The sequence below is a fragment of the Perna viridis genome, chromosome 10 (genome assembly GCF_037379345.1).
Source record: "Perna viridis isolate PV_CMFRI_1.1 ecotype Kerala chromosome 10, ASM3737934v1, whole genome shotgun sequence".
NCBI classification, from domain to species: Eukaryota; Metazoa; Mollusca; class Bivalvia; order Mytilida; family Mytilidae; genus Perna; species Perna viridis.
In genome coordinates this window covers 2,833,165-2,854,422 of record NC_142454.1, presented here as the reverse complement: position 1 = coordinate 2,854,422, position 21,258 = coordinate 2,833,165, and the positions used below count along the sequence as shown (strand labels likewise).

Genomic DNA, 21,258 nt, shown 5'->3' with positions numbered 1-21,258 from the left:
ACGTCTGCGACTTTCAGATATTGGGACGAATTTTTACCTTCTTTTAAAATAATACTAACAATTTTACGATAAGACTTCATCACCAGAACAGCCACGCCTCAGTGCATATTAAAACATTACTGAGTAAACTACTGTCTTTGGTTACCCATTTACTGTATTGATATGATATATTCCAACAGAATAAAAGAATCAAAGTCAGCCTTTGAATCATGACAGCTTACCATTCCATTCGACAAATATATACATTGTAGTTGTTTCCATGGGATATGGATTAATATTGCTGTTGAAAAAAATGCTACAAGTATAAAAGACATGAAGCGAAGTGGTGGAATAGACAGCAACACCTGGGAACAGTCAGCAATGATGAAATAGTCTATAACTCGTCATGTGCAGATATAAGTTTACAAATGAGGGCAATGTCAGGTTTGCCATAAAACAATCAAACTACGCATGGCGAAGCTAAACCTTTTAGCATGAAATGAGATAACGATCGTGCTTTGTTTTTGTTGTTAACAATATTAACGTAAGCATGAAAGATACATTTAATCACATCCTGCTGCACTTATCAACTCTTCAACTGGAATACATGCAACCAAGGAAGCTTTGTCATTTTCGGTCAGTGCAAAAGTAAATGGAGATTATATGGCAAAATCATTTGTTGATCGTAATCTTTCTGCAATTCGATTGGTGAAAAATCGTTCAAAACTCACTTGACGACTTGACGAAACTACTTAACTCAAGCATAGATCAGGGGAAATGATTATTGTGCTCATCAACCCAGACTTAGTCTTTACATGCTTTAGACGAGCATTGACTGTGCATTGAGATGTTGTTACAGTTGATAAAGTTCTGTCTTCTCCTGTTGGACCAATACATTCTTCCCTTTTTCTTGACGATGAAACTATGTGAAGACTTTGTCATCAACTAAAATCAACTAGAATCTTTAACCTTACGATCGTGCCGCCACTGGTTTTATTCGCAAGTGCATGAACTAAATCCGATCGTGTGAATATGAAAAGATTCTAAATATTTTCATCCAATCTCAAATATCATGTTTACAAAATGTCATTTGTCTGATTGATTTGTTTCGATAGGTATGACCAGAAACATTATGCACAGCGCAACCGTCATTAGAAGGCATATATACATCACAAATGAGTCATTTAAGTTCGAAGCATTCCTGAGTGGACTAAGGTTTTGTTTGTTGACACAAACAAGCTGAACCTAATCAAGTTAGTTCCAGTGTAGTGATATAAAATCAATGTACAAGGCAGTATCTTCTTGTATTTTTCAAATGCATTTCAACCCCCATTTACGGTCAACAAATACATTATAGATGACATTACCGACTGCAATGAATTATATTTACGTAGAAGCAGGCACTTTGATTAACTTGGCCGCGGAAGGTTTTCAAAGCCAAGGGGTGGTGTTGGGAATGGGCTCTCAATATCATTTTAAATGCTCCTTTTGATGTGCGTCTCAAACAGCCAGCTAAAGTCCAACTCCAACCTTCACGACGGGTTTATTACCTGGTGGACCTGGTCCGGCCGTTTCGACTGACTGGAGAAGGGGCGGAGGCGAGTCACTGGCGCCTTAAAACCAGATAGCCTCTGGTAGATGGGGCTCGTAAACCTTGGAGGGTAGCCAATCTAGGAGAAGGAAAACTCTGATATAAAACCACCGCTGCCTTGCAGCTACACCCTTCGACAAAGAAAGGCTTCAGGAGACAACCTCGAGGAAAATCCAGAACTAGGAATCTGTAACTTCCTTCCTGTACTTCTAGGATCAAAACTCCTGTTCAGAAGCTAAGGGTGAGGTAACCCCGACAGAAAACCTAGAGTGCTGAAGACGGAGGTGTGTTGGGCGATATAGCGCACTCGAACAGACCACAACACCACGCAAAACAGCCAAAATGACACCTGAAACCATGAACAAACGATTTGGTGCTCGCCCCTTGAGGACCCACCAGCCAGGTGCAGTGCCGAGCTCTCTGTCTCGAGAAGGAACCCGCCCAACCAATGCTACTGGAGGTATCTTAGTTTCGTTTTGTGAAGTCAGGGGACAAACAAGGAGCTACTGACCATATAAAGATCACACCGAAAAAAAAAGAGCAACCACATATTAACATCGTGCAGTGGAATGCAGAAGGGGTATCAAACAAGAGAGAAGAACTTCAACACTTTCTTCATGAAAACAATGTGAACATCTGCTGTATTGAAGAAACACATCTCCAAGAGGACAAACCTTTTAAGATCAGATGATACCAAGTCTTCATAAGTGATAGAAAGGAAAGAAAGAAAGGTGGTGTAATGACTCTTGTAAGAAACAATATTAATGCCTTAGAGACAAAAAAGTTTATGGAGGAAGCAGAATACATTGAAATCAATGCAACTATTTGGAAAAACTCGTATAACATCGTTAACTTCTACTGTTCCAATGATAGGAAACTGTCACTAGACACTATACAAATACCAGACAGTTCATTCCTCATAGTAGGTGATTTCAATAGCCAATCACAAAGTTGGGGATATAATACCATGGACAAAAGAGGGTAGACCATAGAAGACTGGTAGGATGAAAACCACTTTATCCTTGTGAACGATGCCACTGACGCACCTACTTTTTATTCTCGTCGATGGCATACAACCGCCACACCAGATCTAGCTTTCTGTACTAACGATATACACCAAACAATCAGTAGAAAGGTATGTGATCAGCTAGGAGGCAGTGATCATTGGCCTGTTATGATATCCATTGCAGAAACAACAGCATCAGTATGCTCAGCTACCAAGATGAAATTAAAAGAAGGCAAACTGGAGTATGTTTCAAGCTAAAACAGATGAACTTACAAGGGACATAGAAATAGAGGGAAAGAATATTAACAATGTGGTGAAAGCATTCAACACTGTTGTATTAAAGGCAGTAAGAAAGGACTACAAGCCATACTGGTCCAGTGAGACACAGGCAACACAGGAGGCATTCACAAGGGCAAGGGATGATGCAGAATTAAATCCCAGTCAGGAAAATAATATCAAACTCCAAAAGTGCAAGGCCAAACATCTAAGAACAAAGATTGAATGTCAAAGGAAAGGGTGGAGAAAGGAAACATCATCTATGGATATGGCAAAAGATACAGAAAAACTTTGGAACTTGACAAATGCATTGAATGATGAGGGAAGCAAAAGTGAAAAGATCACGCTAGAAGTTGAAGTAGAAACAATCATAGGGGAAGCGGCAGCAAATGAATTTGTAAATTTATGAGAAAGAAAGCAACACTGATATACCACCATCACGGAAAAAAGAAGTAAGAACTGAATTGAGAGAAAGATCAAAGGTGCCAACACATGAACTTATGCAGAGAAAAATCACCATGTTTGAGATGAAGGCTCCCATCAGAAAAAATGAAAGACACCAGGTCCAGATAACATCACCAATGAAATGCTCCAACACCTTTGCACCTTAGCATTAACAACTTTACTACAGTTTCTCAACCTGAGCTGGAGACAAGGTCAAGTCCCTTAATGTTGGAAAGAAGCCAAAAAGATCCCAATACTGACGATTGGAAGAACAAGTCGAAAGCCTAAAGCTACCGCCCAATTAGCCTAACAAGCAGTTGCTGCAAATTAATATAGCGTATAATCAACACGCGCCTACAGACATACTTGGAATCGGAGAACATTCTTTGTCATGAACAAGCTGGTTTCAGACAGTACAAGAGCACAGAAGATCAGACAACACATCTATCTCAAATAGTCGAGGATGCATTTCAATCGAAGAAAGTAAAGCTAGCTGTCTTTGTAGATCTTCAGATAGCTCGGGAAGATGGCCTTCTTGTGAAACTTCTAAGATTTGGAGTAAGTGAAACAATGTACAAATGGACCAACTCATATCTGTACAATAGAAAGGTAAGGGTACTCGTAGATGGAAAGCATGGCCGAAAAATACTTCTAAAACAAAATGTACCACAGGGAGGAGTATTGCCACCAACTCTCTTCATACTCTATATGAATGACCTAGTTCCAGAGCTACCAAATGGTGTACAATCAGCACTCTACGCAGATAATCTTGTCTTCTGGTGCTCTGAAGAGTATGCAACTACTGCAAGGTACAGGATACAAACAGCATTAGATATGGTAGTCAAATGGGCCTATGAGTGGTGTGTTAGCATCAATAGAGAGAAAACAACAGCAACCTTCTTTACACTCTCACCTAAAACCCAGTCTGTCAAACTGACCATGGACGACATCCATATCACAATGGAAAATCAGCAAACATACCTTGGTGTAACCTTTGATAAAAGACTTACATGGAAACAGCATATAATGACAGCAGAAGCCAAAGCCAGACAAAGACTAAACATCATGAAAACTGGTGTGCTAATGAGAAAGTTTTGAAATCTGTCTACGAAGGAAATGTACGCCCACATCTAGAATATGGCTCTAGTGCTTGGATGACAGCAGCTAAGTCTCACCATCAGACTCTAGATAAAGTCCAGAATCAGGCACTCCGCATCATCACAGGAGCCATGAAATCACCTATTGCTAGTATGGAGGAAATAATAAACATATAACCAATAAGTAAGAGAAGAGAATGTAAAGTTATGATACAGGCCATCAAATATCAATGCTTACCAAACCACCCAATGAATGAGAGACTGAAATAACCATCCTCAGGCAGACTCAAAAGATCCAGCTTCACTCTAGAAACAAGAACATTACAAAGAAAACACCAAAAACATCTACCTAAGCATGTCAAATCTATAGATTGTAAAAGGAATGACAAACTATATGCAGAGAAGGAGGACAATGAGACCATTCAGACAACAGTTCCGTTACTCATTGCCAAACAAACATCGTCAGAAAAACTGTAACAATGTGCATGCTGGAAGAAGAGTATCCATCAGAATTGTGGGTAAGAGTTTACACAGACGGTTCAGCCACAAATGCGACAACAAAAGGAGGGGCCGGTATCTACATAGAATACCCGAATGGAGTACAACAGTCAATGGCAATACCAATAGGATTACATTGCTCCAACTACAAGGCTGAAGAAGACGCACTCATCCATGCGGCAAATTGCATCAAGGAAAGTGCAGAAAATTTGCAAGTAGTATTCCTAACAGATGCTCTCTCCGTAATACAAGCACTTACCGACAACAAACTACTACAACTTGAAAGAGCTATTTATTCCATCAAGAGCCTTAAAACTGCCATACAGTGGATACCTTCACATTGTGGAATCCATGGAAATGAAAAAGCAGATAAGCTAGCAAAGGAAGGCGCTCAACAACAGCAAGATGAAAATCCTGTCTGCTACCAAGAGATGAAGACCATCATCAAGTGTGCACAATTCCCCTCAGAAGATTGCTACCATCAACTAAAATGATGAGCCAACTACAATCTTCATGCTCAGGACAGGACATAACAGACTCAACCAACATCTGTACAGAGTTTTGGAGGTCATACAATCACCTGTGTGTCCGTATGGAGAAGCAGAGCAGAATACAGAACACTTTCTGCCAAGTTACACCAGGCACGGAGAGAGAAGATATGGGATAAACCAACCCCCATTACAGAAAAACTGTATGGACCTGTGGAAGACCTACAGAAGACGGCCAGATTTGTTGAGGAGACTGGAATTCAGGTGTAATGGCGAATGACAAAAAGAGGTATTATCTTGTATGTTATGCAATCAGATTTACGAATTGAAATGACTACTACACAGGGCCGAATAATTATAAAATCTCCAGACACAAATAATTAAGTTCTGATCTTTATTACTTTCTTTACTCAAAGAATATACTCCAATCCAGTTTCAAACACGCGCTATTTTAAATATAAAGGATGGTCTTCATTTCCTTCCTGTGCATGACGTATGTAAAACCTGATGTCTATGAGTGGCGGATCATGTGATGATAGGGATATTTCTTTCGGCTTACCTTCAACAAGTATCAGCTTACTTTTGAAAAGTAAGCCGATACTTTTTAAGTTTTGCAAATCTGTCAGCCAATGAAATCCTCGTTTATATACAATGTAGCATTTAAACCGTTCTAAAACGTAAAGGATAAGAACTTACTAAAATGTGATAATTTGTAATTCTGATTCAAGTCTGGTGTATACTTCGTTGACAACAGTAAATTTTGATTTCATTCATTCTTATCGAAGGATGCTACTTGACTATCTATCAGATATAGAAGGGGTTTTCGTAGAAGAGAGAGGGGGAGATATGCCTACAATAGTCTTCATATCCTTTCTGCTGTCACTTTCTCGTATTAATCCAGGGAGTGTACTAGTATATTAAAGCAATATAAAGTACTAGTATATTAATGCAATATAAAGTCCCTTATCAATCAGATAGAGCCCCGTGCAGGTCTGGGTGTTTAAAGAATAGGCCTGCAGCAGCGCTAAGCTTGTCGTATAAGGCGACTAAATAGTGCTCAGAAACCTAGCCGGGGGCTAGGCGCTCTGCCCACAGAGCAACTGGGATGTTTGCCCCAGGTGGTGGAATGGGGTACCCCTGGCGTGTTACATGCTGGGGTTGTCAGGCTATAATACGGAAAACCTGACCGCAAACCATAGTGGTGCACCGTGTTGGGAAAGATGCCACGTTCCTTGCACGTTAAAGAACCCTGCTGTGGTATTCGATAGGAGTAGGAACCTTTGCGCTCCCCCACAGGAGACTAAATTGCCCGGCCTTACCCATCCCCCCTTTTTCCAGTGGCAATTCAAATTTGTCGACCCTATTATCCTTGTGACCCATCCTTACTTTTTTTCATTTCATGTTCATTTTATCATCCATTTCATGTTCATTGTCTGAATATAGCTGAAATATTGCTGCTCGGACGTTAAACCCCAACAAACAAACAAACAAACAAACAAACAAACAATCAATCAGATAGACCTTCTGTCTGAGATTCCTCATATGGTTTGACTTTAACAATAGTGTATAAAATTGAGAAAAAATTTACGAGCGTTATATATTTCAAACCTTTATCTATGATGAGGCCGATCACACCATTCTTAGAATGGATATAATAGTCAGTACAGCTTCCCTCGTTGGGAGAATAATCAAAAGATAACGACAAGAAAATAACTATTCTAGAGTATAGGCAGGAAAAAAAATACAAAAACAACAATAAAATACTACTAAATCTACTGAAATCTCGTTTGATGCAGTTTAAAATGAGTATACATATACATTTTATGTCTTCATTCGGTCTTTCATTAAGCGGAAAATGACTTCGTCAATATATCAATCTTATTTCTTTGTACGGATGTTGAAGCAGAAAATATTTATATATATATATATATGCCGCATACATTGCCACGAGCGTAACTAGTTGTATTTTGCATAACAAAATATTGTTGATAACAGACTTTCAAGAGAATTTTCTAAATGAAATAAGAATAACATCATTCTTTCAAATTTTGGGATTGTTTAGGCTCAATTTTTATAACGATTAGTGTTGTTCTTATTTGTTTTGGTTTCTTCTTGATTTTATTTTTTCTTTTTTTTAGTCCTTTGTTGATCGGGATATACCTACGTCAATTGGAGAAAAGAATGATAAAGAGAGAAACGATTTCTTGATCGTCCCTACTATTTTGACACGCCTTTTCTTTTCTATATACATTTGCAATGGTGAGGGAAAGTTGAATTTCTACTTACACGTCTCGGTCCCCTCAGTACATCTTATTTTTTATTCTTTTGAGTTTGGATCAGTTAGTTAATTTAATGCATAAAAAATGTAGTCCATACAGCTGAATTAATAGAAAGAAAGGGTTTTGTTATACCTTGGAATTTCATTTATCTCCGTTAGATGGCCTTAAGTTTATTCTCCGTTACAGATTCGGAATTCTTGATTTTCAAGTGACATTTGCATTTAACTTACCTTATTGGAAAGACGAATTACAAAAGGTCCCAAGTTTATTTCAACAGTTTCATGTAAAACTGATCTTTTTTTATTACACCTGTTGACACTTAAGCAGGGACTAAGTTGCAGCTATTTGGTCAGTTGTACTTGTCATTCTTGGATACCCTTGTTTATAAAGTTGACATATTTCTTCAACTACAGTCTTGGATATAATACATTATACAAAGGAGAGACTTTCCAGTACCCTGAAAGGTCAAGCTCACACCCATATGTTGTACTTAAAAGGCGAGACTGTAGTTCGCCACGTTCAGAAACAAAACGAAAACTAGTGTTAATTGTGATGGACACAAACACGGATTCCTATTGTCACAGGAGATCCTAAAATCAGTTTTTACGGCTCCTGGAATTTGTTTATTTGTTTTTTTTTATTTTCTTTAAAAACATTCTCGACCTGCAGCCATCTTGGAATGGCGGCCATTTTTTAAATTCTAAATTTGGCTGATCGGAAGTTCTTTTAAACCAAATATCAAGTCCCTACAATGTTTTTATCCAGTGATTTTTCCCGTCTTTAAACTGCGGCCAGGTTTTAAATTTCAAAATGTTTGGGAAAATTTATATATGGTCCCTATTTCTGTGCCAAGTTTAGTTTTACTTCATTCAGCCGTTTCAGAGGATTTCCGCGGACAAATGTAACAGACTATACCAAGTAAAGTTAGAACAGAAACAACGTGTTCCCCCGCTACGTTTGGGGAGCATAATTAACCGTGTAGACTTATTGGTGTATTAAAAAAACGTACAAAAATATATACCAAAATGCAGACATTTTAAAAATCATACTTGAAACTTCTGAGACTCGAAAGTAAAAAAAATGATGTATTATAAGACAGTGAAATTATTAATAGAAAACAATAATAACCTTTTTCTGAACGCAGGATTAAAACATTTGGAGAGAGCGATAATCAAACATATTGGAACTTACTCCAATTCATAATCAAAAGTACATTTTGGTCTTTTGTAGTCTATAGCTAAAGCAAAACGTTACAAGAAATTCTTACAGAAATATAAGATGACATGCATCTAGATAGACCTGCAGAGGTAGAACCCTGCATGACAGACGGGGCAATATGGACACACAATTCAAGCTGAATACATGTAGGTAGTTTGAATTTTTAAATAGTGTGAAGATATTCAATATTGTCCAACACTGGAACTTTCCTGAGGGAAATCAGTCTCTCAATGATATTAATTAGATGGAGGTGCGTTCAACCAACCTGACTAAAATGTCATAAACTGTGAAGCTACCTTCATGTATATAAATATTTTAATATTGCATGGTCTGACATAACCTCCGTGCACCCCACTAGTTAACCAAAACATGATTTTCAGGAACCCTTATACATGTATATATCGTGTCTATACCATTAATTCCATACATCTTTTTTTCAGGAAACCAAAGAACGGAAATGGACACTGCTTGAGATGCCTAATGATGAATAAGTGAACTGACAAAACCTATCATTGAAATTTCGTTTAGTTTGTTGCTACATCTACAAAATATAGAGATCTCTACAATTTCTTATATCATGCAGAGAACGCTTACCTTACCGGTGCACCTGGTCCATGCTCCCAGTTTTTAGTGGAGTCCGAGTTGCTCATTTACTTTTGTTACTTTGTATTTATGATTTTAGTTACTTTATGTTCTTTGTTGTGTATGTCTGTTTTCCATGTCTGGTCTTTGTCCCTGGATTACATTCTTTTGATTACCGCTATAACCTTGGTTCCCTTGATTACTCTTAAACCTGTTGTGTGTGCGATCTTTGCTTTAAAATAACATAGATTGTTTTGAAAAAAAAATGTTATTAAAAAACAATAATCCATAATAACATTATAGGGAATGGTTGTTGAAAACCTTATTATAACATTTTTGCATCCATACATTTTTACGTTTTAAAAACATTTCTAAAAAATGTTTTCAGTCTTTTTAAGGTAACGCTTCTAAAACAGTTTTACTACGTTTTTGTGCTAGCTGGGTTGAATCCAATCCCCTTGCTTGTATTCTTGAGCACATACATATGTTTAAACTTCAAGCTAAAATTTCTAACAACTGATAAGTGGAAATACAGTAGGAACTGACACCATGGATGTCATTAATGACTGGACAAGCAGAACTTTCAAACATATCTTCTTTTGCAAACGAAATTTAATAGCTTTATCAACAACTGAAACCCTCAAGATCATCACCAGAAAGACAATCCTAAACCACAATATACATAGGAACATTGGAGAAATAACCTAGTTTATGTAAGGGAGAAATAGAAACCAACTGTGGTCTGTCGCAGTTTGTCACCTAAAGGGCGATGTAGATAAAGTTATTCAAATTTTCGTGGTTTGTCTTCTTTTGCAGTATCGTTTTACTCGTATCGATTTGTAGCCGGCTACACTTACATGTAACCAGATTTTGTTGTTAGTTTTTTTTAATAACATTTTTATAAATCCATAGTTTAAAGCGGAAAAGCAGTAGACACAAAAATGGAATTTGCAGTTTTTTTCGAGATTTTTTTTCGGCGGAGTGCTACGTGACGTCACGTATGTTGTGCAGCTATACGATAATTTTCATTCACACTCGACTGGTAGTAGTCCGAATATTCTCTGAACCTGCAACCCTCCTCTTTTTTATTATGATATTGATATATCGATTTGGGGTCAGAACGATGTGCCATACAAAGTTGGAGATTCAGACATTTTACCAAGGGGATAAATATGGAAGGATTGGAATCTTGCGCACTTTTACATAATAGTTCAATAAATATATTGCGTGGGGAGATTAAAAGCGAGAATACCCATGTTGCATTTCGTTGGTGCCTTGTTAAAGGACTATATCCCTTGTGTGTGTGTGTGTGTGTGTGTGTGTGTGGCCTACTTATTGTGCTGATATTTATTGGTGCTTTACTGTTTATAAGGTATTAAATTACATGTTGTATCGATAATATCACATATCTTACTTCACTTTTGGGTTGTATTAAGCTCTATTTATTTACACCCTAATTCATATATATATAATTTGAATGAAAATATTTACTATTTTAATATTGGTAATGCTATAGTGCATTTGTTGCGTTTCGCCAAATTGTTTCTTTTTCCATTTATATAGTTATTGAAACATTGACCAATACATTACTATTAATATAACCAGTATCTACGCACTTGAGTCACGTGTCAATCAATATTATGTACCCGACCTACTCAATTTGACTTTCATCGTATAACAAATATGACAAAATCATAAAAAGATAAAAATGTGTTTTTATCTAACCTGAAGGACGTTTTTTTTTTACCTTTGCTCTGTCTATGACGTGTTATGTCAACACATGAATTAAATAGAAGGCGGAACCCCAGGTGAAATTCATTTTGTAGATAATCGCTGGAATGATGATAGACAACTGTACAAAAGAAATAAATACTTATTGTAATATTTTTCAATTGCCTTATGATTCTTGTATTATGAAAGAAGTATATATTAAGAGATGGTTTACTTGATAACGGGAAAAAAAGGACAACGGAATGTCCGCTCTAAAATTCAATCTTGCTTCCCTTGTATTGTTAGTCTTAAGTCGTATTTAACTGAAATAATTCAATATGATTACCTTTGATGATATGGCTGCTTCAATTAAAGCACGATTGTGTCTGTTTTAAGTTCTAAAAACAATGAAATGGAAACCGGAAAAGGTCATATAAAACAAAGTTTAGCCAATCATTTCCCCTAAAATGCTTTTTTTAGAATTCAGGGCTATAAAACGTATCGTCATATTTCCTTGGTCTGTCGGTATGTAGGGACTTCTCCTATCGGTAAATTCAATCTTTTTTAACAGCTGGGAATTCGATAATTTGATTAATAGTTTCTTTATAATATATAGCCATACAAAACAAGCATCTTATTAGATTTGATTTTTTTTTTAGAAAATTGTTGTTGATACTGATATTCATATTTAATTTCTGAATCCTCATGATAAAAGTCCTCACATTCTGAGACATTGAATATATATATTGCTCATCCTTTTCTATTTACACAACATAACAAACGAAAACTGTATTTAGTTTATTTTTTTTTATCATATTATTATTTCAAAGCAACTAGCCCCATTTTTAAAAAAAACAATGATTCAAACAGTAACATGAATATGTGCGCTTTATATTTTAGCATATAACGGAATGATTAGAACAATCAATTTCTAACGCCTCGATGACATGTACGAAAAAAAAGCATTTAATAGAGTTATTCCCATAGATCTTGAAATAATTTTCGCCAAACATTTCATTTTTTTAGAAACTTGAAAAGGCACATGAACGACTTTACCTTAAAATTTGATTTTTTTTTCAACAAATCGGTTATACAACTTGTGTTGGGGATTAAGAAATTATCATCAACAATAATTTCTCTGTACAAAAATCAAATCTAGTTATATATATGCTCATTGATGTTGTATGTAAATAAATGAAACTTTAGGAACTTGTTTGGGAAAATTCCTTATATTGATTTATCACTTATTGACACAATGTTTACAAAATTAAAACGCGCTTTACCAGTCCGAATAAAAATAAGAGACATAAAGACTCATGAACGACAAAACAATGAGATTTTGATGTTAGCTAGGACTTTTATCATGAGGATTCAGAAATTAAATGTGAATATCAGTATCAACAACAATTTTCTTTAAAAAAATCAAATCTTATAAGATACTTGTTTTGTTTTGCTATATATTATAAAGAAACTATTAATCAAATTATCGAATTCCCAGCTGTTAAAAAAGAAGATTGAATTTACCGATAGGAAAAGTCCCTACATACCGACAGACCAAGGAAATATGACGATACGTTTTATAGCCCTGAATTCTAAAAAAGGCATTTTAGGGGAAATGATTGGCTAAACTTTGTTTTATATGACCTTTTCTGGTTTCCATTTCGTTGTTTTTAGAACTTAAAACAGAAACAATCGTGCTTTTAATTGAAGCAGCCATATCATCAAAGGTAATCATATTGAATTATTTCAGTTAAATACGACTTAAGTCTAACAATACAAGGGAAGCAAGAATGAATTTTAGAGCGGACATTCCGTTGTCCTTTTTTTTTCCCGTTATCAAGTACACCATCTCTTAATATATACTTCTTTCATAATACAAGAATCATAAGGCAATTGAAAAATATTACAATAAGTATTTATTTCTTTTGTACAGTTGTCTATCATCATTCCAGCGATTATCTACAAAATGAATTTCACCTGGGGTTCCGCCTTCTATTTAATTCATGTGTTGACATAACACGTCATAGACAGAGCAAAGTTAAAAAAAACGTCCTTCAGGTTAGATAAAAACACATTTGTATCTTTTTATGTTTTTGTCATATTTGTTATACGATGAAAGTCAAATTGAGTACGTCGTGTACATAATATTGATTGACACGTGACTCAAGTGCGTAGATACTGGTTATTTTAATAGTAATGTATTGGTCAATGTTTCAATAACTACATAAATGGAAAAAGAAACAATTTGGCGAAACGCAACAAATGCACTATAGCATTACCAATATTAAAATAGTAAATATTTTCATTTAAATTATATATATACTCGATATGTTCGATACTCGATTTTGCGCTTTTTAATTTTGAAAAATTGATTATGTTAGTAAACATGGGGTCCCCATAAAATGTTCCCATAATTCATTTTTTTGTAAATTTGTACATATAATAACACTACCTGAGGTACATTTTCTTTTTGAGAAATTTTATCGCCCTCTTACAAGACACTGTAAGTGATCATGCCGTTCAATACGCCTCATAACTTGGGAAACTGACGAGATCGTCGGGCCAGCAAACGTCTTTTAGATGGAAGATTGTTTCATCTGTACATCAGAAAACGTCATTTACGCTATTGTTTGCAAACGCTGTGAAATGGTTTACGTGGACGAGACCTATCGGAGGTTAGGTGATCGTTTTCTAGAACAGAAACAAAGCGACACCACTGAAATGGCTTTTCCATGCAGTCGGTGAACATTTTCGGGAGGCAAACCACAATGTTAATGGTATGAAAATTTTAGAAGTGTCTTCACAGCTGATATAGATAAACTGTTTCGCGGCCCTTGAACATTAAAGTCACTCAATTAAAGTAAACATAGAATAATCTTGCCACTAAAAATTACAGTAATAGGTAGACCTGGTTAATTCGTTAGTTACAAGGATCATGATGCCTTTTATACCCGTTTAATACACTTGATAAGGTTTTCTGTTGTCAGAATAATGTTCAATCGTTTTCCATCCAACGCATTTTAACGTACTATTTAAAGTACACGACCGTGTGTATAACGTTCCTCTGTCGTTTCTTACTAATAAACTTTACGTTGGAAATTGTAAGCATATTCAAATATTGCAACGCACTTGAAGTTTAAAGTATTTACGACAGGTGTCAACATGTTCGCAACTCCCAACAGGTGTTAAGAAGTTTGTAACGTGTTAGGATCAGATGCCTTACCAATGCAACGCAATAGAAAATTTTCCATCACTTTGCCACACATTGGTGCTATGCTCTATAGTGTGAGAGGACCATAAAAGTTGAAATGAAATGCTTTTTATTTAATGTTTTAAATTTGTGACAATGACAATAGAAACCATGCTCAAAGAAGAACAATTCTAGTCTGCTCAGGATATGTTATCACATTTTTAATGAGGTTTATGTGAAAGCTCTGCCTAAGAGTCTAAACTAATCCAGTGATTTTTATCACATGCAATATTGGCTGTACGATACTGTTTTTAAATACATAATAAATGTTTTAAAAAGCCATGGAAAAAAAATTGTATCGATTGTAGTTTGTTTTCAATGATATTAATACAATATATACTAAAAAACCTCCATCTCCATCTTCTTTAGAAAATATATAAAAAGGAAATCTTATTTCCACGTAAGACCATTTATACTCTTCCAAAAATTGTCAAATGATATCTGTTACTATGTGAGACTAGTGGTGGTATTTGAATATTTCACAAATACATGAGACAAAAGTTCTACCAAATAAGGTTAAGTAGGAGGTTTATGCATGTTTTTGAATAACTCGTTTTGTAAAAAAAAATTTTTTTTTTTTTTCGATGAGTTATAAATTGTGTTCATCTACTTCCTTCACTAATACGAGGCTGACTTTATAGCTGATCCGAAAGAAAGAACATCGTTTAGCTAGATCCTTTCACAATGTCAGCTAAATAGATTACGTATTATCGTGAAATAATCCTCGTTTCTAGGATTTCATACATCGGATCTACACCAAAAGAACTTGAGATAAAGGATACTACACACACTGTAAAGTCAGCTTCATATCTTGACCTACACGTGTCATAGTTTTCCTTTCCTCTTTCATTTACCCCGGACTTTACTTTTTATGAGCAACTTCGGCGGGTATTTCTAGAAAAGAAGAGGACGCCTATCCTACCGGTACAACTCATCCACGCTCCCTATTTTTGTTACTTTGTATGTATTATTTTAGTCACTTTATGTTCTTTGTTGTGTTTGTCTGTTTTTCATGTTTGGTATTTGCCACTGGATTACATTCTTTTGTTTTCCGCAAGAATCTTGGTTCCCTTGTTCCTCTTCCGAGAAATGCCACGCCTACCCTACCGATGCACCTAATCCATGCCCCCAGTTTTTAGTGGGGTACGGGTTGATCGTTTACTTTGTAAGTGTAATTTTGGTTATTTCATGTTCTTGGTTATGTATGTCTGATTTCCCTGTCTAGCCTTTATCCTTGTACTATTTTAAATAATCCACTCGACTCTTGCTTCCTTTTTGAATATGTAATTTTGTACAGTTTTGCGCTTACTTCTTTATTTAATGTTATCAAAATGTTTCTCACTGACTGATAAAGTTTTATGAGGGCTTTAATGTAAATTGATGACTTTTTTTTTTATTATTATCCTTTATACAATGCTTTGCTCTCTATTCATTTCCAGAAATGTGCGACAAACTACCATTTGGTGTTCATGTTATTACAATCAAAGGGATTGTTATATTCTTGGTTTAATATATCAAAGAATACATAAAATGAAAAGAAACAATTTAAAGGGTTGTATTTTCCAGGAAAAGTTATGGAGTCGTTTTATACAGTACATTGTGTAGTTCACACAAGCAACAAGATTAAAATAACAATATACATATTTATTCCAATTTTCTACAAATTAATAAGGGCAAACAAACAACAACCAACACTAATAAAATTACGATTTTTTAAGGAAATATGTAGCATAGGAGAAGTCGGGGAAGGAAGTTGGGTATACGTAAAATTCAAAATCACATTTCAATCAAAAATCTTCAAAATGACATATCTTTGCAAAATGTATGTATGTGAATACTTTAAATGAACTCATTAGTCTAAAGCTATTGTGGATTTCTGTAATACATTTATTTCAGTCCAAAATTCTTAAAAATGAGAAATATTTTTACAAATTGAATGAGTGCAAACATTTCCTTAATGGTTTTACATTTTTATCTAAAATGTAAAATTTGTAAACATAAGCATAATATGCTAAGACATATCTAAAACATATATCATTGGCCTTCAAAGGCTTTTTATCATTTAATAGACTAATCTAACGAGTCTAAGAATGTGTATGCAATATAAAAGACAATGAAAGGAAGAACTTTTTTGAAGACAATTTTACATTGTCATTTGTCACAGCTCCTCAGAACAAGACACAGTGGTTGGAATAATAGAACTTTGAAGTACTTATTTAAAAGATATGAACAAGACATCATTCGTACCTATTGTGTCCAGTAAAATTATATACATTATCACATTACATCATTAATTAGTCATACTTGGAACCGATACCGCATATATCAGGTCATCTATTTCATAATGATAGATGTAAAACTTTAGGAGCGAAGATTTTCCAAGTATTTGTGTAACCTGCTTAGCTATTACAAAAAAAATACATGATTTCAATTTTAAAAAAACCCGTACGAGCTATAGTAGATAAAGTCTATAGAATCTATACTTTAGGGGAGCTCGATATTTAAGGTTAAGAGAAAAGAGATATTTCAGTTTGTTTGTAGTGTCTTGTAGAACGGAATGTGATTACATTGCTGCAAAGTTTAGTGAATGGCGCAGTGCTGGCGAAGTGGCTAAAGCACTGATGGTGGTTCCAGAGACCAATGGAGATGGTGGGCTGATGAAGGTCTTATAGCGCCATACATTTCGTCCACTAGAATATAATATTATCAATAAAACACTGCTCTTTCATATTTCATTGATGTGTAAAATCGGACATTTTCTGCTAACAGAGGATATGTGTCACTGTTTTAGATATTGGGTCAATGGTCAATTATAAAATAAATATCTATGTGTCGTTTTTTCTTACGTAAACACAGGTTAGTTTAAGTCATATCCGATTTTGTGTGTAAATTACAGACTTCATTTACTTGTTTCAAGCTTCTTGAGATTTGTGCCCATTATCTACAAAACCAGTAGTTATCAAAACTTTCGGTAAGTAATTTTTTCTTCTGGTAGTTTCACGAAGAAATAAATTGAAAAAACATTATTAACAGTATTAAAAGGTAGTTTTCAAAGAAAAATCCAACATATTTCAATATTAAACACTATTTTAACTAGGTTAAACTAGTAAATAAAACGGATCATATTTGCAAAATAGCAACATGAATATACACAATCGGTGCTAACTAATGTAGTTTGCACCCATATAACAAATTTAATATATTCTGAATTTTTAATTTTATAATTTTATTATGTGTTTATGAAACATAAAAACCAGTTCATATAAGAACATATTACTTCAGTGGATATGCAGAGCACGTGACTTTGAAAATAACCAAAATGGATTCAAAAGGTAAGTCTTACTATAATCTATTGCTTTTGTATACATTCCTCCCCGACAGACGAAAATCACAATGAAATTAGAGATAATTTAAATTGGGTAGGTTTCTGCCAGTGGCCAGCCCCTGGTGAGTGTGACAGAAAGATAAAACGAGGTTTCCATTATCGATTCTATTAGGATTAGTGTCTTCATATTTTTGGATAGACGCAGTCCATCAGTTGCACAAATATTAGTCGTGTGCTTATCACATTTTTACCATGATTGTTGTCAAAAGAGCTTTGAAGCACGTCATATTACAATAGTCTATCAAAGCGGAAGAGCTTTCAAAGAGGACGCAATAATTGATAACAGACGACCTATATTTTGGCCTTTTCTGAAAGAAAGACAACCATGATAACAATCTGACTATTTTTAATATTTGTACGGAATCAGTTATCGGTATTTCACTTTCAATCAGCAGAGCTCCTAAATTAAAACTGAAATATCAATTTTATCTTAAAGGCATTAATCATTCTACTTTGCATTCAAAAGACAGACGCTCTTCACACGGTATTTACAATACCATAAATGTCATAACAAAGGAAAATCTAGGAAATCAGGGACTAATTTAACAAGCATTCTAATTAATGGATCATCTGAACTCACTGAATATAAAAAAAAATGAATGTTTGGTTTTTGATGTTTTTCAAATATTGTTTCTGGGCCTATATTGATCAGGAACAGCTTGAATGTAATTCTACTAAGGCGTGTATTACAAAAAGTGTTACATTGGCGATTAATTGACTGATTGATTGTTGGGGTTTAACGTCCGAGCAGCAATATTTCAGCTATATTCAGACGATGAACATGAACTTGATGATAAAATGAACATGAAACGAAGATGAAATGAAAAAAAAAGATAGGACACGAAGATGATACGGTCGACAAATTTTGATTGCCACCAGAAAAAGGGAGGGATGGGTAAAGTTGGGCAATTAAGCCTCCTGTGGCGGAGCGCAAAGGTTCTTACTCCTATCGAATACCACAGCAGGGTTCATTAACATGCGTGCAAGGAACGTAGCATCTTTCCCAACACGGTGCACCACTATGGTTTGCGGTCAGGTTTTCCGTATTATAGCCTGACAATCCCAGCATGTAACACGCCAGGATTACCCTATTCCACCACCTGGGACACATATCCCAGTTGCTCTGTGGGCAGAGGGCCTAGCCCCAGGCTAGGTTACTGAGCACTATTTAGTCGCCTTTTTACGACAAGCTTAGCGCTGCTGCAGGCCTATTTTTTAGATACCCGGACCTGCACGGGGCCATTGGCTATTAAAAAACTATCAATTATTTGATCATACAATAACATTAAATTATTATTTTAGGCAAAAACTGTAGTCTTTGTGCGCAATGTCACCTGTACGAGAAAGCTGTAGTATGGTGTCCAGAATGTGAAGAAGCGTTGTGTGAAAGCTGCAAGAAACCTCACGGATTATCAAAGAGTACAAAACTTCATCAAACAATTACAGTCGAGTGTTATGAATCACTGCCCGCTTTTGTACTGGACACACCCCAAACTTGCATTGAACACGAACAAAAATTTGAATTATTCTGCAATGGTCACAATATTCCTATATGTAGAAAATGTGTGTCATCCACACACAAAGGATGTGAGGAACTCTCCACGATAGAAGAAGTAATAAACAGTGAAAGATCTTCTTCGATATTGGACGAAATGATACAAACATTGAACGATATGGATGTTTATATCAAAAATGTATCTGGCTTTTTAAAAGAAAGTAAGTCCAAATTTACTGAATGTCACTTAGACGTTACTACAAAAATAAGAATCATGCGAACTAAAATAAACCAACACATAGATGAGTTGGAGCAGAAACTTCTGTCTCAATTATCTAGCATGGCACTGGAGTACTCTCAATCGACTGATCGACTTCTTGAACAGCTTGATGCAAAGAAGGAACAATTATTGCAAACTGAAAATAACATTAAAAGCATCCAGAAAAGTGCATCTGATTTTCTGGTTTTTCTCGCTGCTTCTAAGCTTGAACCCGATGTGATCAACCAAGAGAGAAATGTTGTTTCTTTAAAAGATGACAAACGCATGAAATCACTGAGTATTACATTAAAAACAAGTAATGACTTTGAATTTATTACATCTAACATTGAGAGTCTCGGTGAGTTAGTAACAAACCAGTCTTCAATTCCGTTTACGTACAAATCATGGAAAGAGAAACAGGCTCAAACTTTGATGATGACCCGACAGAAAAACATTGATGATCTTCAACTGTATCTAGAAAAACTTCTAATAGTACCCGACGTTCCAAATACCACTGTGTATGGTATTCGAGGATGTGCAATAGTATCCGAAACTGAGTTTATATTTGCAGATTATGGGTCTGACCGCCTCGTTTTGATGACAATCGAGGGCACATGTAAAAAAGACATAAGTATGAAACCAACATCCGCCTTTGACGTTTGCTATACAGACAACAGAATAGTTGTGTGCACGTCACTTGATCATAAAACCATTGAATTTGTTAATGTTGAAAATGGTGAATGTATAAAAACATTGTCAAAGTCAACAAAATGTGGAGGTGTATCACACTACAATGGTACTATCATGTACGCCTTACAACACATCGGAGTACGGGCGTATTCTATTTCTGATGAAAACGAGGTTATCATACCAATTAAGGTATCGAAGATAAATCATTTAGCACTTTATAAAAACAATGTTTATTTTACCTTGCATACGTCGACCAATATGGTGTATTGCAGTGACAAGCTTGGAAACATAATTTGGGAGTTCAAGAATACGAGTGTCCTTCTCCGACCAACAGCTCTCACCGTTGATTTGTTTGGGAATATTTACGTCATTGGTGAGAAGTCTTGCAACGTTGTTGTCCTTTCCTCTGATGGGAAATACCACAAACAACTTTTAAATAAAGCTAACGGTCTTCTTCATCCTACAGGGATAGACTGTGATAGGCAGCAGAATCAATTACTTGTCACAAACAAAGACGGAACCGCCTTTCTGTTTAAAATTAGGCAATAAAGTGTAATAACCAAAGTAAAAAGTGTGGAATTCCTGCTTCGTCCAAAAAAAAATCTTGATGTACTTTATATTGAAGCCTACATTTGATCAGTTTAACCTGAAAAGCTCATATCTATCGTTCCTTAATGACGATAGTGTATATGATTATCAACTAAAATTAACAGAATATTTTCTTCTGATTTCAATCAATAAAATTAGAGGAAAATTAAGGAAACCGGGACTCGAACGGTCATCAAAAAGAACATAATTCAGGGATAGTGACTGGAGAAAGAAAAAATGAACAAACACAACAACGAACATGCAAAAAGGACAAAACACACATTGAAAAAGATGTTCATGAGCAATCGGGCTCCACTAAAACAAGGTAGCATAAACCAAGCATCCTCTCCTTTTTAAGTAAAACCAGCCTAGCCGCACATTAATGTCATGTTCGGTGTATATGAGAGGGGAAAACAGTTGTGG

At 35.4% G+C, this 21,258-nt stretch overlaps 1 protein-coding gene across 1 annotated transcript; it reads left to right on the top strand.

Moving 5' to 3' along the window:
• The first annotated feature begins 17,712 nt into the window (after nucleotides 1–17,712).
• LOC148604151 (uncharacterized) lies at nucleotides 17,713–20,818 on the top strand. Its single transcript, XM_088547889.1, has 2 exons — nucleotides 17,713–17,750; nucleotides 19,106–20,818. The coding sequence occupies exons 1-2, from the start codon at nucleotides 17,738–17,740 to the stop codon at nucleotides 20,794–20,796; spliced, it is 1,704 nt and encodes a 567-aa protein (XP_088404015.1). The 5' UTR covers nucleotides 17,713–17,737; the 3' UTR covers nucleotides 20,797–20,818.
• Nucleotides 20,819–21,258: the final 440 nt, after the last annotated feature.